We start from the raw sequence: 12,782 nt of genomic DNA on the forward strand, positions 1-12,782 counted from the left end.
AGACAGTGCTTTCACATCTTTGTAATACCTTGGATTTGTATGATATTTTATAATTTTTATTCAATGACTCATTAAAACCTTTCAATAATCTATGGAAGTACAATAAGACAGATGACTTGCTCCATTTTTCAGCTCAATTAATCTAGATTCCAAGATAAGTGACAAAGTTCAAGCCATATGAGGTACTACATTTTAAAGTCAGGACTAGAACTAGATACACGTTCTAAACTAGTAACTTAGCTTTAGCCAGTCAATCAAGGCTTTTTACAATATGGTCCTACCTAATCTACCTTTCCAATTCCATCTCCCTTAACCTGTAAGAACTGTGCTTGCACCGATCCACACAGAGACTTATCAGTGCACAGACGAACCCGTGTGCTGTGCTTCGAGGTTACCCTCAGGTTACCGTCAGCACCCAGGCTGTACTGTGTAGTGGTGGTTAAGAGCACGGACTCGGGAGCGAGACTACCAAAGCCTGGTATCAGCTCCTCCACTTAACTAGCTGTGTGGCCTGGGGAAGGTTAGATAACTTTGCTTTGCCTCAGTTTATTAATATGGTAAATATGGAAAAAATAATACCTAACTCACTGAATTGGTGAGCATTAAATTAACAATATTTATTTGTAAGATGCAGACCAGTGCCTGGCACACAGCCACGTGTTGGCTTTCATCACTATCACCACTGAGCAGCTGTGTGAAAGTGCCGCGCAGGTACTGAGGAGGTAACAGAGTGAGCATTCCTATCTTCTGAGAGTTTCAACTCTACTTGAAGAAACAAAGCATATTATGTAAAAGACTTTTTATAAAAACCAAAATGGTGGAAAATCCCAAAAGGTAAATGCTAAATAAATAACAAAATAATGTGCCATAATAATTCTCAGGTTTAGATTAGAGGGGGAAAAAAATCCAGTTTAAAAAAAAAAGATAGTATAAGCTTTATGAGCGTGAAAAACCAGAGTATTTTTCCCTTCTTTAAAAAAAAACAACAAAACTATTGCTTTAATCTTCATATGCTTCCATTGGAAATCAGGCTGAACAAATGGTTTTCTACCAATAGAAAAACTTGCACACCCCACAAATTCAAAGCCATTCCTGTATATTCTCTTTACCCCTTATAGTAAAACTAAAAAGAGAAACACATTTATTTAAAATAAAATTTTAAAAACTAGAAAAACTATAAGAAAATTTCATGTTTTAAATACCTCAATCATGAAGAGTAAAGTTAGTTTAATTCTACAGGTATTCATAATCAGTTTATAAGTAGTACACTTGGTATTAAATTATATTACTATGACCAAAAGGTGAGAAAGTAGGGTTAAAATTAAAATATAAAGCATGAACTCAGGATGCTAGAAAAAAAAATTCTGAAAAGGAACCAAAAGCAAACAAAAAAACAAAAGCTGATAATTTAAAAGGACATACTTAACCCAGACCATTCATCATCGATACAGGGCTGATTACGGCTAACATCCCACTGATAATCGGAAGTGGCGGACTGAGAAACTGGCTCAGCAGCAGACCCTTAAATGAAAACGAATGCAATAAAATTAAAAATGGAATTTTCTAATGATGTTTCATAACAATAGTTCTATACTTCTCCTAAAAGGAAAAATTCAGACATTGTAAGAGTTCAGATAAGGGAAAAATAGAATTAAGGGAATCACCTAATTCACTAATCAGAAATACATTTATAGCACAAATCTATTAGATTGTCTTTTATAACATATTCTTCAAACTAGCTGTCTATAGCTTTAAAAGGTTAAAAAGTTGTTTTATTTTTCTTAATTGAAAATAACAAAGCACAAAAGAAATCCTGGATGTTTCAAGGTAGCCTGTGCCCTTGGAGGGATAGAACTAGAAAATGAGTTTGCTACAAATTTCTGCCTAAGAAAAAGTTAAAGAAAGATATAGATGATTATTCCAGAGAGTTGAGGGCATTGAGAAGCCAGAGAGAAGCGAGTTATGCTGGAAGTTTAGAGACCAAGTTAAACTCAGGTGCATTTACCAAAACAGGAGAATACAGTTATTCTCCAAAGACAGGGGTCTGAATGGTGTGGGTCCAATTATTCGTGATTTTTTTCCCAATAAATATTTTGTAAATATTTTCTCGACCTTATGATATTCTTAACTTATTTTATTGAAGAATATACTATATCACACATATAACATACAATGTGTTAACGGACTGTTTACATTATCAGTAGGATTCCAGTCAAAAGTAGGCTAATTAGTAGGCAAGTTTTGGGGGAGTCAAAAGTTACACACACATTTTTAACTGTGTGAGGGTCAGTGTCCCTAACTCCTGCATTTTTCAAGGGTCAACTGTATTATCTTCTAAGTTTTTTCTGTTTTTACTTTTTTTGGCTGGGGTAATGGGGTATATAGGTAGGGAGTACACAGTCCTTTAGGAATCTGATAGAAGCTGTGGCAGACAACTGTCTAGAACTTACACACAAATTTGCATATAGTTTTGGGGACATACAAATTCATGGGTGCCAGGTCAAAAATCCTTGTACTATAGCCACAAATTTATTTTGGAATGCAAATGTTCTTCATCAAGGATATACAGGGTCCAGCACAAACAACACCCCCATTTTATTATAAAATCATAAGCATGTAATTCTGTAACATAGCATTATGACACTCAAGCATACCACATGGCATTTTAGGTGATCTGCTCAAATTAAAACTATAAATTATTACAACCATATTAATACTCTACCAACCACACTCAAGCAGGTGTTATATCTGCCAGACCCTGTATATACCTCAGTCCTTCTGAATAAGAATTTCCGTATGTATGAGAATCTTTAGGTGACTTTGATATTCACTTTGGATTCAGATACATTGATATAAAAATGGTTAAAAAATATCTGTTAGTATAAAAGGCACAACCACTTCCTCTGAGCAGAGTTCTTACCTAACGAACTGTCACACTGTTATAGCTGATTTTGCTAGCATTCCACTGAATAGTTATATACATATTTTTAGGCAAATTTTAACAGAGTAACACTATAAAATTCATATTTAATTAGCACATTAACTGCTTCGAGGCACTACAGTAACACTGTTGCTATTTCTCTAGCAGCATCCAGGTTGTACAAAGTCACCAAATGAAGAAAGCAATTAACTTCAAGCTTTGGAAGTGAAATGTAGCCTATGAGACCAAGGATTGGCAAATTATGACTCAGACTAAATCCGGCCATTCCTTCTTTGTATACTGTATGAGCTAAGAATAGTAGCACATTTTAAAATGGTTGAAAAAAAGTCGTAAGAATATTTCAGAACCAGATACACTCCTTTGTTGAGGTATCATTTCTGGCTGTCTTCATGTTACAATGGCAGAATTAAGTAGCTGGAACAGAGGTAGTATGGCTCACAAAGCTTCAAATATCTATTACTGGGCCCTTTACAGAAAAAGTTTGCTGACCCCTGTTCTAGAATAGAGACTAAACACACTGTGGAACTACATGATTAGTACATTAGGGCCATGAATTCCATCATCAACCAAGCATTACAAACTAAACATCTCCTGTGTTTAAGTAATATTTTTAAGTACATATAGCTTCTGTATAATTATTAAAGGCATATCCATGCCAAATTTATAGAAGTTTAATCAACACATACTCATAGTAGAGATATTATGTGAGGGTCAATATAACCTGAAAGGCTTCGTGATAAACTTACAATGAATAAGGGGAAACAGAAACAAAATGCCAAATTGCAAGTTGGAGTATGGTAGGAGCACAGTAGTAACAGCGGAGTATCTGGACCCTGAAAAGAAGGCCTTCCGTTTGCGCTTGTCTGTGTGCCAAAGCACTTCATTATGTTAGGCCACGGAATCTTCTTATCTCTGCTACAGAAAGGAACTAAGTCACTTGCAGATTAAGAATTTAGGTCTTTCTTCTCCTTTTATTAAGGCCTCTGACATTTTATATTATATATCTATTATTTATGTGATAGCAGTACTTGAGGCTGATTATTTTTTTAAATAGCAAGAGCTAAAATTAATTTAAACAGAAATTTTTTGTTAACTAAATGAAAGACTGTTTTCACATACCAGGAACAGCAGAGTTAAGTGTGAGAGATGCAAAAGAAGCAGAATTCTGTTCAGAGGTATTCATTCCCCTATCCACACTAGACCAAGCAGCTGTTAAAATAAAGAACATCACTTGGAACCTTTAATTTACAATGAAACTTGAAAGATATGTACAGATTTAAAACTATGATAACAGTATTATATATATAACCTTAGAAATTAGAACCACTTAATATAGCAATAGTTACTATTTATTGAAGTCTACTATGTACTGGGCTCTTTACACCAACCACTTTTAATCCTTAGGGTAACTCTGCTAGGCAAAGTTTCAGAGTAGTTAAGTAACTTGCTGACAGCTAGAAAACAGCTGAGCCAAGACTGGAACTTAGGCTGTTTTCCAAAGCCTATTATGCTCTTTCTACCATCACAAGCTACCTTATTATCTACCATAATTAAGCTACAACTTTGGGCCAGACACTGAACTTGGTACTTGGCATTCTTTTAGCCAATCCTTGTAAGTACTTGAATATGAGGGTCACAGAGGAGGTTAAATAACTAGCCTAATTTCCATAAAAGCTAATATGTGGAAGAATAGGGATTCATAGCAAATTGATCTATCTGAACTAGACCATGTTCATTCCAGTACACCATGCTATCTTTGCAATATTTTAAAGACATTTCTTACTCATATTTGAGTATTTTAAGGAACATATGTATCTATGATGCCAGTCACACCTGACTCTTCTCAGTGACTCACAGGAAATCCAATTTTATTTGAATTGGATAGTTCCCTTTGAATTTGAAAGGGAAATTATTCAAAGTTCTCTTTGAATTTCAACAAAAGCCCTAATCTATCTAGGCAGGAACTCTAATCTATTGCTTAATTTTATCTGTAGCTACATTAAGCAAGTACCATCTACTTTATGTCCTAATTATAAAAATGCTAAATAGCTTTCGTAAGTTAAGTTGCAAATATCTCAAAAAGTTGCAGTTCTTAAAATGATTATACTGGAAAAAAATTTGAGTATTTGTTTTATTAAATGTGAAAGGATGCTTTTCAGCAAAGAAGCTTATGCTTTTTTCACTGCTGAAATGAGGCTAGGAATTTAGGGATTGTCTCTTCTTCCAAATTTTGGTATTTTTACATAATTTCTGGACATTGCAAGGGAAGGAGGGAGGAACAAGCTTAAGAAGAATGTTAGTAAATGATCTAAAGTTTGCTTCTTGGGATATTAGTTAGCATGAGTCATTCTAAGCTTAAAAGTGATGGGAAAAGCAAATAACATAGGAAGAAACAGTGTTTTCTACTTAAACTAAAATAAATATATGAACAAAAATTATCTGCAGCAAGCATGACAGAAAAAACTATATCTTTGATGCACAGGAATTACAACTTAATAAAAAAACACTAAGAAGCCATTAAATAAATGAGCAAAGAACACAAATAGATAATTCATAAAAGATATAGATAGACATGATCAAGAAAGTTGTAAAAGATACTCAATCTCATTAGTAATTTTAAAACTCAACCAAAACCATTTATGCAGTTTTTGCTTATCAATTAAGAAAATATTTTTCCCTGGCTAGTGTGGCTCAGTGGATTGAGTGATGGCCTGCAAAACCAAAGGGCTGAGGGTTCAATTCCCAGTCAGGGCACATGCCTGAGTTGTGGGCCAGGTCCCCAGAAGGGGGTGCAGGAAAGGCAACCACACATTGATGTTCTTTCCTTCTCCTTCTCTCCATTCTAAAAATAAATAAATAAGTAAGGAAACAAATGAATAGATAAAAAGATTTAAAAAAGTGACAGTACTCAACCTTGGGTCATTGTGTGACAAATGGCACTCATACTGATGCTGATAAATAAATTAAAACTCTTAGAAAATACATTGACAACTGTATTTTCTAAGTCATGTAGCACTGTGAACATTCATATTCCCTTTAACCCAATATCACTCACAGGAATCTATCCTGAAGAAATACGCACCCCCCAAATATACTCAATGTGACATTATTTATAATGGCTAAAAAAAAAAAGACAAATCACTTCTCTGATAACATAGAAATAGTAATTTATACTATGCTTATACAACATATTACAGGGACATTAAATAATAACACTTACAAAAAGTAAGGACAATGAGGCCCTGACTGGGTAGCTCAGTTGGTTAGAGCACTGTCCCCATATGCCAAGGCTGAAGAGGTTTGGTCCCAGTCAGGGCACATACAACAATCAACCAATGAACGCATAAATCAGTGGAGCAAGAAGTCAGTGTTTCTCTCTCTCTCTCAAATAAATAAATAAGGAGAGTGTTTATGTTACAATATTAAGTGGGAAGTGGGAAAATAAACATACATATCTGATTTGGATTATGTAAACAAAAACAAAAACAAAAACAAAAACACCAAAACTGTACACAGAGGGAAAAAAAGACCGTAAAGAAATTTAAAAAGGAAAAAAAACCCAAACCAACAAAAACCAGTCGTTGGCACCAGGCGGTACAGTAACTGCATTTTTCCTTCTTTTTCTGCCTTTTTCCACATTAAACATGAATTTCTTTTCTATAAAATACATACACACACCTGAAATTAAGGTGCTTTGACTTGATACCTTTCAACAGAAAAAAACTCCTTAACTACTCATCTTTTTATCTTTAAGACCCAGGGGAAAAATTAATTACAAATAGGTGTTTTACAAACAGTAAAACAGTATATAAACGGATACTTATAAACTGTACTCCCATTTACTATATTCATTTAAACTGAATAAACTACTGAAATTAATCACAAAGACTGCTCACATATTACAGTTATTACATTATTAAAAATGCAATTATACCTGCTAGTTACATAGGTAATCAAATATGATAAAGTATGTGAAAGCACCAAAGATAAGAGCAAATAATAAATGCTATTATTTACTTTGTTCCATATGAGGAACCTGAAATGAGTTAATTATTATCATTTCTGTATGGCATTACTAATTTTTTACTGATAGATCTTTTCTCATTCCTGAAAAATGCACAATGTACCAGATAATCAATTTTAAATGAATTAAAAATTTTCTAACATTTCTTACCAATGCCAGAAAATATTGAACGGTCACTCCAACTCCTTCCCCAGTCTTTTCCATTCGCATTAGCATCTCCAGTGTCTTGACCCCAGGCAGATGGCTCAGTTCTTCTCTTGCCTGCAGAAGCGGGTGAAATAGAGTTCCACTGGTCCTCACCTGCACTGATCTGTGAGGAGGGTCTTACGGACTTTTCATTCCAGCCTCCTCCATTTACAGTGAGGTTTTCATTCAATACTGAAGAAACTTAAAGAAAAGAAAAAGAAAGATTAAAAACTGGTACATCATTCCTTGTTAAAACGGGATATTTTCAAATTTCTAGGATGCTCATTTTATAATTAATTATCAATCATTACTTCCCCATATTGTTCTCTAAATAGCTTGAGCTTGAAAGATAAAAATGAAGAATTTTAAAAGTGACATGATCACCATGGATGACTTTTTTTAAAAAAAGGTTTTATGTATTTATTTTTAGACGGGGGGGAAAGGAGGGAGAGAGGGAGAGAAACGTCAATGTGTGGTTGTCTCCTGCCCACCCCAGACACGTATCCTGACTGGGAATTGAACCAGTGACCCTTGGTTCACAGGCTGGCACTCAGTCCACTGAGCCACACCAGCCAGGGCAACATGGATGACTTATAATTTAAAAACTAAAGGGAGGTTTTATCTTAATTTATATTCCCTATGTTTTCAACCAAATGGCTTGTTCAAAGGAAATGCAACAGAACAAACAGGAAAACAGCACACTCTGGGATACTCAGAATACTTAGCCCCTAAAAATATAAAAACTGCTCCTTACACCGGGGTGTCAAACTCATTTTCACTGGGGGCCACATCAGCCTTGTGGTTGCCTTCGGAGGGCCTCAATAATCTTAGGACTGTGTAAATGTAACTGCTCCTTAACTGTTAAGGAGTTGAAATGACATTTGGGTCTTTGAAAGCAATTGCAAGGCTATACAGCCCCCAGTGAAAATTAGTGTGACATCCTGCTACATGTTTACATATAGACTCTGTATAAGACAGTTATTCTAAAACCTGGCTCCACATTAAAATCAACTGAAAATTTTCTTTCTTTTTCCTTCATGCATGAGACATGTTTACCGCAACATTCCTTATAATACTAGAACTGAAAAGTAACTTCATATCACATCCAGCTTGTTCCTAGACTTTTTTGTTATGTAAAAATTTTTCTTAAAAGTAGGCACTGGAGCCTCAGCCAAGACAAATTAAAATGAGAATCTCCAGGGAGCCCAGACATAGTATGTACGTGTGTATGCATATACAATTACACGTTCCTTTTTATACATGTATGCTGTTTTTCTATGCCTCCTAGATGACTGTAATGTGTAGCCAGGATTCAGAACATGGAAAGAAAGAAAGCTGACAGTGTTAACAACAAGCCTCAAATGAGAAGGTGCCTTTTCATTTCGGAATTTATGTTTTACTACAATACTTTAGTTTTTAGGTATCTTACATCATTCTATTTAATTCAATCTTTATCATAAACAAATAAATAAAGTGTATCTTCTATATGTGAAGCACTATATAACTTCAGACTGTACTCCACCTATTGTGAAATACTTGCTAGTATTAAATAAGCAGTTTAAAAGGTTATAGGTATAAAGGCTTTTTTCCCCTTAATAAACAGTGGAAATGTCTTATATCTCATATACACCTACATTAAACTCAAGTTTAAATGCTCCCCTGCCCACAAAATCCTTACCTCCATTGGCTAAAATGAGGCAAGCAACAATCAAAATTGCATATAAACCATTACTAAAAAAATGTTTTTACATACGGAGGGGAGGGGAAACTGGAACATACCAAAGACTGTTAGAATTGGGGGTGATTTTGCCCTGGCTGGTGTGGCTCAGTGGATTAAGTGCCGGCCTGCAAACCAAAGGGTCACCAGCTCAATTCCCAGTCAGGGCACATGCCCGGGTTGCAGGCCAGGTCCCCAGTAGGAGGGCATGCAAGAGGCAACCACACATTGATGTTTTTCTCCCTCCCTTCCCCTCTCTAAAAAACAAAATAAATAAAATCTTTAAAAAACAAAAGAATTGGGAGTAATTTTACTTTTTATCTATCTTCCAAAATTTCTAGACTGTGATTATATTACTTTACGAATTAAAAATCATTAAGTCTATTTTTCCCCTTCTGTGTCATTCATGTGAGGAAAAAGACATGTACATAAGTTCCTATTTTGATGGATCTTCAATTTAAGTTACATGTAATTTCTCTCACCCTGAAGTGTAGAATCTCCTTTTCCAGACTTAAAGTTGCTAACTTGCACATTTAGATGAGAATCACCTGGTTGAAATAGAAATAAAATTTATTTAATACTAAACAGGTCACTATGCACCTTAAATAAGTAGTAACATACAAATTAATTTTCTTACTACAATACTTACAATAAATTGCTCCTTTAAACTGCTAAATTCTTACACTGGAAAAGAGCCATTTTTACTCACAACATATTTCACATGGACTTAAAGAACTGAGTTCTTTAGTTACCATACTCTTAGTCAACTAAAATGCAAACAAAGGGCCTGGATATTGCCCAAGTAAATAAAGTCTGCTGTTCTGTAATGGTTATCAAGATTCTTCTAAGTAGGAACTGGAGAAGAGGGCTCTGTAATTGGATTCAACTTTGCCACCTCATTTTCCCACCACAATACCAGCTGCTGTTTCAACAATCCTGGGCGCAAACACATTGTCTAGATAACTTTGCCAGTATTTGGGACTGGGACTTACGAAATAGGGCAAGAGGTGAGAATATGTATATAAAAAAGATACTATTTTTCTGACACTAAAAGGCATAATGATCACAATGTATCAAAAAACCAGCACGACATGGGATTGTGCTAGCAAGGAAGGCATGCACAGGACAATAGAAAAAAGTTACGAACAGAAACACTAAAGTATGGCTAGTATGTCACAGTGAAAATGGAGTCATTGCTGTACCAAAGCAATAAATTCCACCAAGTCAGCAAGCAAAAAAATAAAAGGTAACAAAACAAGGCTAAGAAAGTGGTCTGGAGGTAAGTGCAGGGTGGGGAATAAAAAGGTAAAGGAAGATAATTTGTATCACTCTGCAGACTGAACAGTATCGCTCTGCAGATTGATGTCCCCAAGGTAAAAAACGATGGCAATGTAAAGAGCTACCAACAAGCCATCAGTATTAGGTAATTTGAGCTCTGAAGGTATTTGGGAAGAATATTAGGTCAATAACTCTAAATTTATCAATCACCTATGGCATTCTCAAAGTGTTACAGCAGTAAGAAATCCAGATAGAATCTGCACTACCAGAACGTGCTTGTTTTGTGGTGGAGTAAAAGCACCCACGTGCCAAATGGTGACAAATAATTGCATTTAATGCATTGTCCACTATAAGAAATGGAGATGTAAGAGATCTAGGGCAAAGTGATACACAAGAAAAAAGAGGCAACATCATTTTCTCATGTGATTCAAGGCAATTTTAACTTAATAGGCCATCCATTAGGCAGTGCATAATAAGTAATCACTGGTGGTATCAGGTAAGCCAGTGTGTGGTCCACAATGTTCTCACGAAGAAGGGTATATCAGTACAATGATGAAGGCAGTTCAAAATATCAGATTTTAATGCGATGATATTTTGTATATCAGATTAAAAGGAGTTGGATTTGATGTATCACTCTTATGTCCCACTAATATACCTTTATTCTTCTTGGAACCAACAGGAAATGATGCAGTTGTAAGTTGCTCCGTGGTAACTGTGATGGTATTTTCTATCCCAGGGATAGTTGAATCCAATGAACCACAATCAGTCTGCACCTTATCACGTTTACGTTGCTGTCGTTTCTCTCTGTGACTAATTTTAGTTTCCCAGGCTCCTGACACAGCCCCAGAAAAAAAAAGTTATTCAGTAAGGGGGAAACAAATAAGTTGTAGTTTTTTTTTGGGGGGGGGATGGAATGGAGCAGTGCACAAAAAAATACCATGATAAATTTAGATATTAAACTAAAAACCAAGACTGCTTTATGCTAAGATTTATTCTAATATCATTATACTGTTTTAGGCAGCTAACTGCTGTTATTTATTCTTATAATTTTCTACCAAATCTGTCTTCTCTGGTTTAGGAAAGATGATATAGAAGTTACCCTGTATATATTTATTTTGCTCAGCAAAATCAATAGGAGAATAGAAGAGTGTTATATATAACTACTAATAAATGGGTTTATTAGATGCTAACAATAAATGGTTTACTCAAAAATTTTGTACACAGTCTTCTAGGGATAGGATATTTAAGAACACTGGGGAAAAACCCAAACCATATTTCTGGGGAACAAAGACAAAACAAATGGCTTTGTTTTGTCTTTGTTCCCCAGAAATATGGTTTGGGTTTTTCAAATGCTCAATATACTGAGCTAGACCTTAAATTTCAAGGTGGTTCCTTTTCGGAAAAGCACTGTCATCAGATCCTTAAATAACTTAGATAAAAAAGCATTTCCTAAAAATGCCACAGGTCTGTACACTAAGATTGACGGTTATTAAAAAGAAGACCTAGGTAAAGATTAAACAAAACAAATGCAGCTTTGATAGAATAAACATTGGTGAAAAGGATTAAATTTTTTTCTATAGGCCTTTCACTTGCTCAAGTACCTTCATCAACTTCCTTTCCATCATGGCGTGAACTGTTTTGCACTGCTTTAGCATCTGACTTTGATTTCTTCTTATTTTTCTTTGACTGAAAGTAAAATAAAATGTTACTTAACATTTCATGTGTTTGAAAAGGTAGGAGTCAGTGCAACACATAATGAAATGTATGACACTGACAACCAAAAAAATTATGTTTGATTAGAAAACTTAACATACTAAAATGGCAGTAATACAAGGTTAGCATTTATTGAGTGGTTACTACATGCTAAGGACTTTATACTCATTTTACTTATTCTTTAAAAACTCAATGGAGAAGGTATTACTCCTATTTCAGAGATAAGAAGATGAAGTCTTAGAGATGTGAATGTTAAGTAGGTTGTTCTGGATCACATAAGTCAGTAAACGGTGGAGTTGAATTAGGAAACAGGTCTCTCTGGCTCCGAAGTCTGTGCCCTCAGACACCGTGCTGTCTTTACTTGAATTGTAAATAAAGTCCTGTAATATGGTATTTTTAAAGCACTAAAATAAAAATCTACTGCCAACATTCAGAAGAAAAATGATACATTGATTACTGGTTTTGGATTCCATGAAGCAGATTTTTGGCAAACCCTACCTATAACAAATTAATGAGTCAACTGTAGAAAGTAGATAATATTTTGTCAGTTTCAAAGCAATGCGAAAATATCTAGAATTTGTATATAGTAGATGTTTAACAATTTGCTTAAGAAAAAAATATGCACATGAGATATGGACATTTTGGAACAGCCTGCCAATTCCCTTGTGCTAATATTACTTTCTCCTTTCAAAAGCATGCTAATAAACTTCAGAAAGCCATGATTTCTACATTTAGATAAGTATTTACAGGACATAATTAATATTGACAAAATAGTGATTTTATTTATATTTTGTATTCACTTAACTATTTATTGAGATTAGTTATGTAAATATTGTTGCACACTATCTTAAAGTTAAGTTTACAACGAAGAAGAAATTGGACATCTGTAAGTGTTTTTAAGGATAAGCAGTAAACGGTCTGAG

The 12,782-nt window shown here is 34.7% G+C and overlaps 1 protein-coding gene across 2 annotated transcripts in view; it reads right to left on the reverse strand.

Moving 5' to 3' along the window:
* Positions 1–12,782, reverse strand: part of MTDH (metadherin) — a 59,248-nt gene that overhangs the window by 21,793 nt on the left and 24,673 nt on the right. The window contains exons 3-8 of one of the 2 annotated variants that reach the window (XM_037131068.2): positions 11,748–11,832; positions 10,802–10,978; positions 9,351–9,416; positions 7,116–7,352; positions 4,061–4,150; positions 1,423–1,521 (exon numbers count right to left, since the gene is read on the reverse strand). In XM_037131068.2, the coding sequence (XP_036986963.2) occupies positions 1,423–1,521; positions 4,061–4,150; positions 7,116–7,352; positions 9,351–9,416; positions 10,802–10,978; positions 11,748–11,832 (754 nt within the window). The remainder of the gene's footprint in view (positions 1–1,422; positions 1,522–4,060; positions 4,151–7,115; positions 7,353–9,350; positions 9,417–10,801; positions 10,979–11,747; positions 11,833–12,782) is intronic. The other variant, XM_037131069.2, reaches the window with a different exon arrangement.

Source organism: Artibeus jamaicensis, unplaced genomic scaffold (genome assembly GCF_021234435.1).
Source record: "Artibeus jamaicensis isolate MK-2021 breed Jamaican fruit bat unplaced genomic scaffold, CSHL_Jam_final scaffold_916, whole genome shotgun sequence".
Classification (NCBI taxonomy): domain Eukaryota; kingdom Metazoa; phylum Chordata; class Mammalia; order Chiroptera; family Phyllostomidae; genus Artibeus; species Artibeus jamaicensis.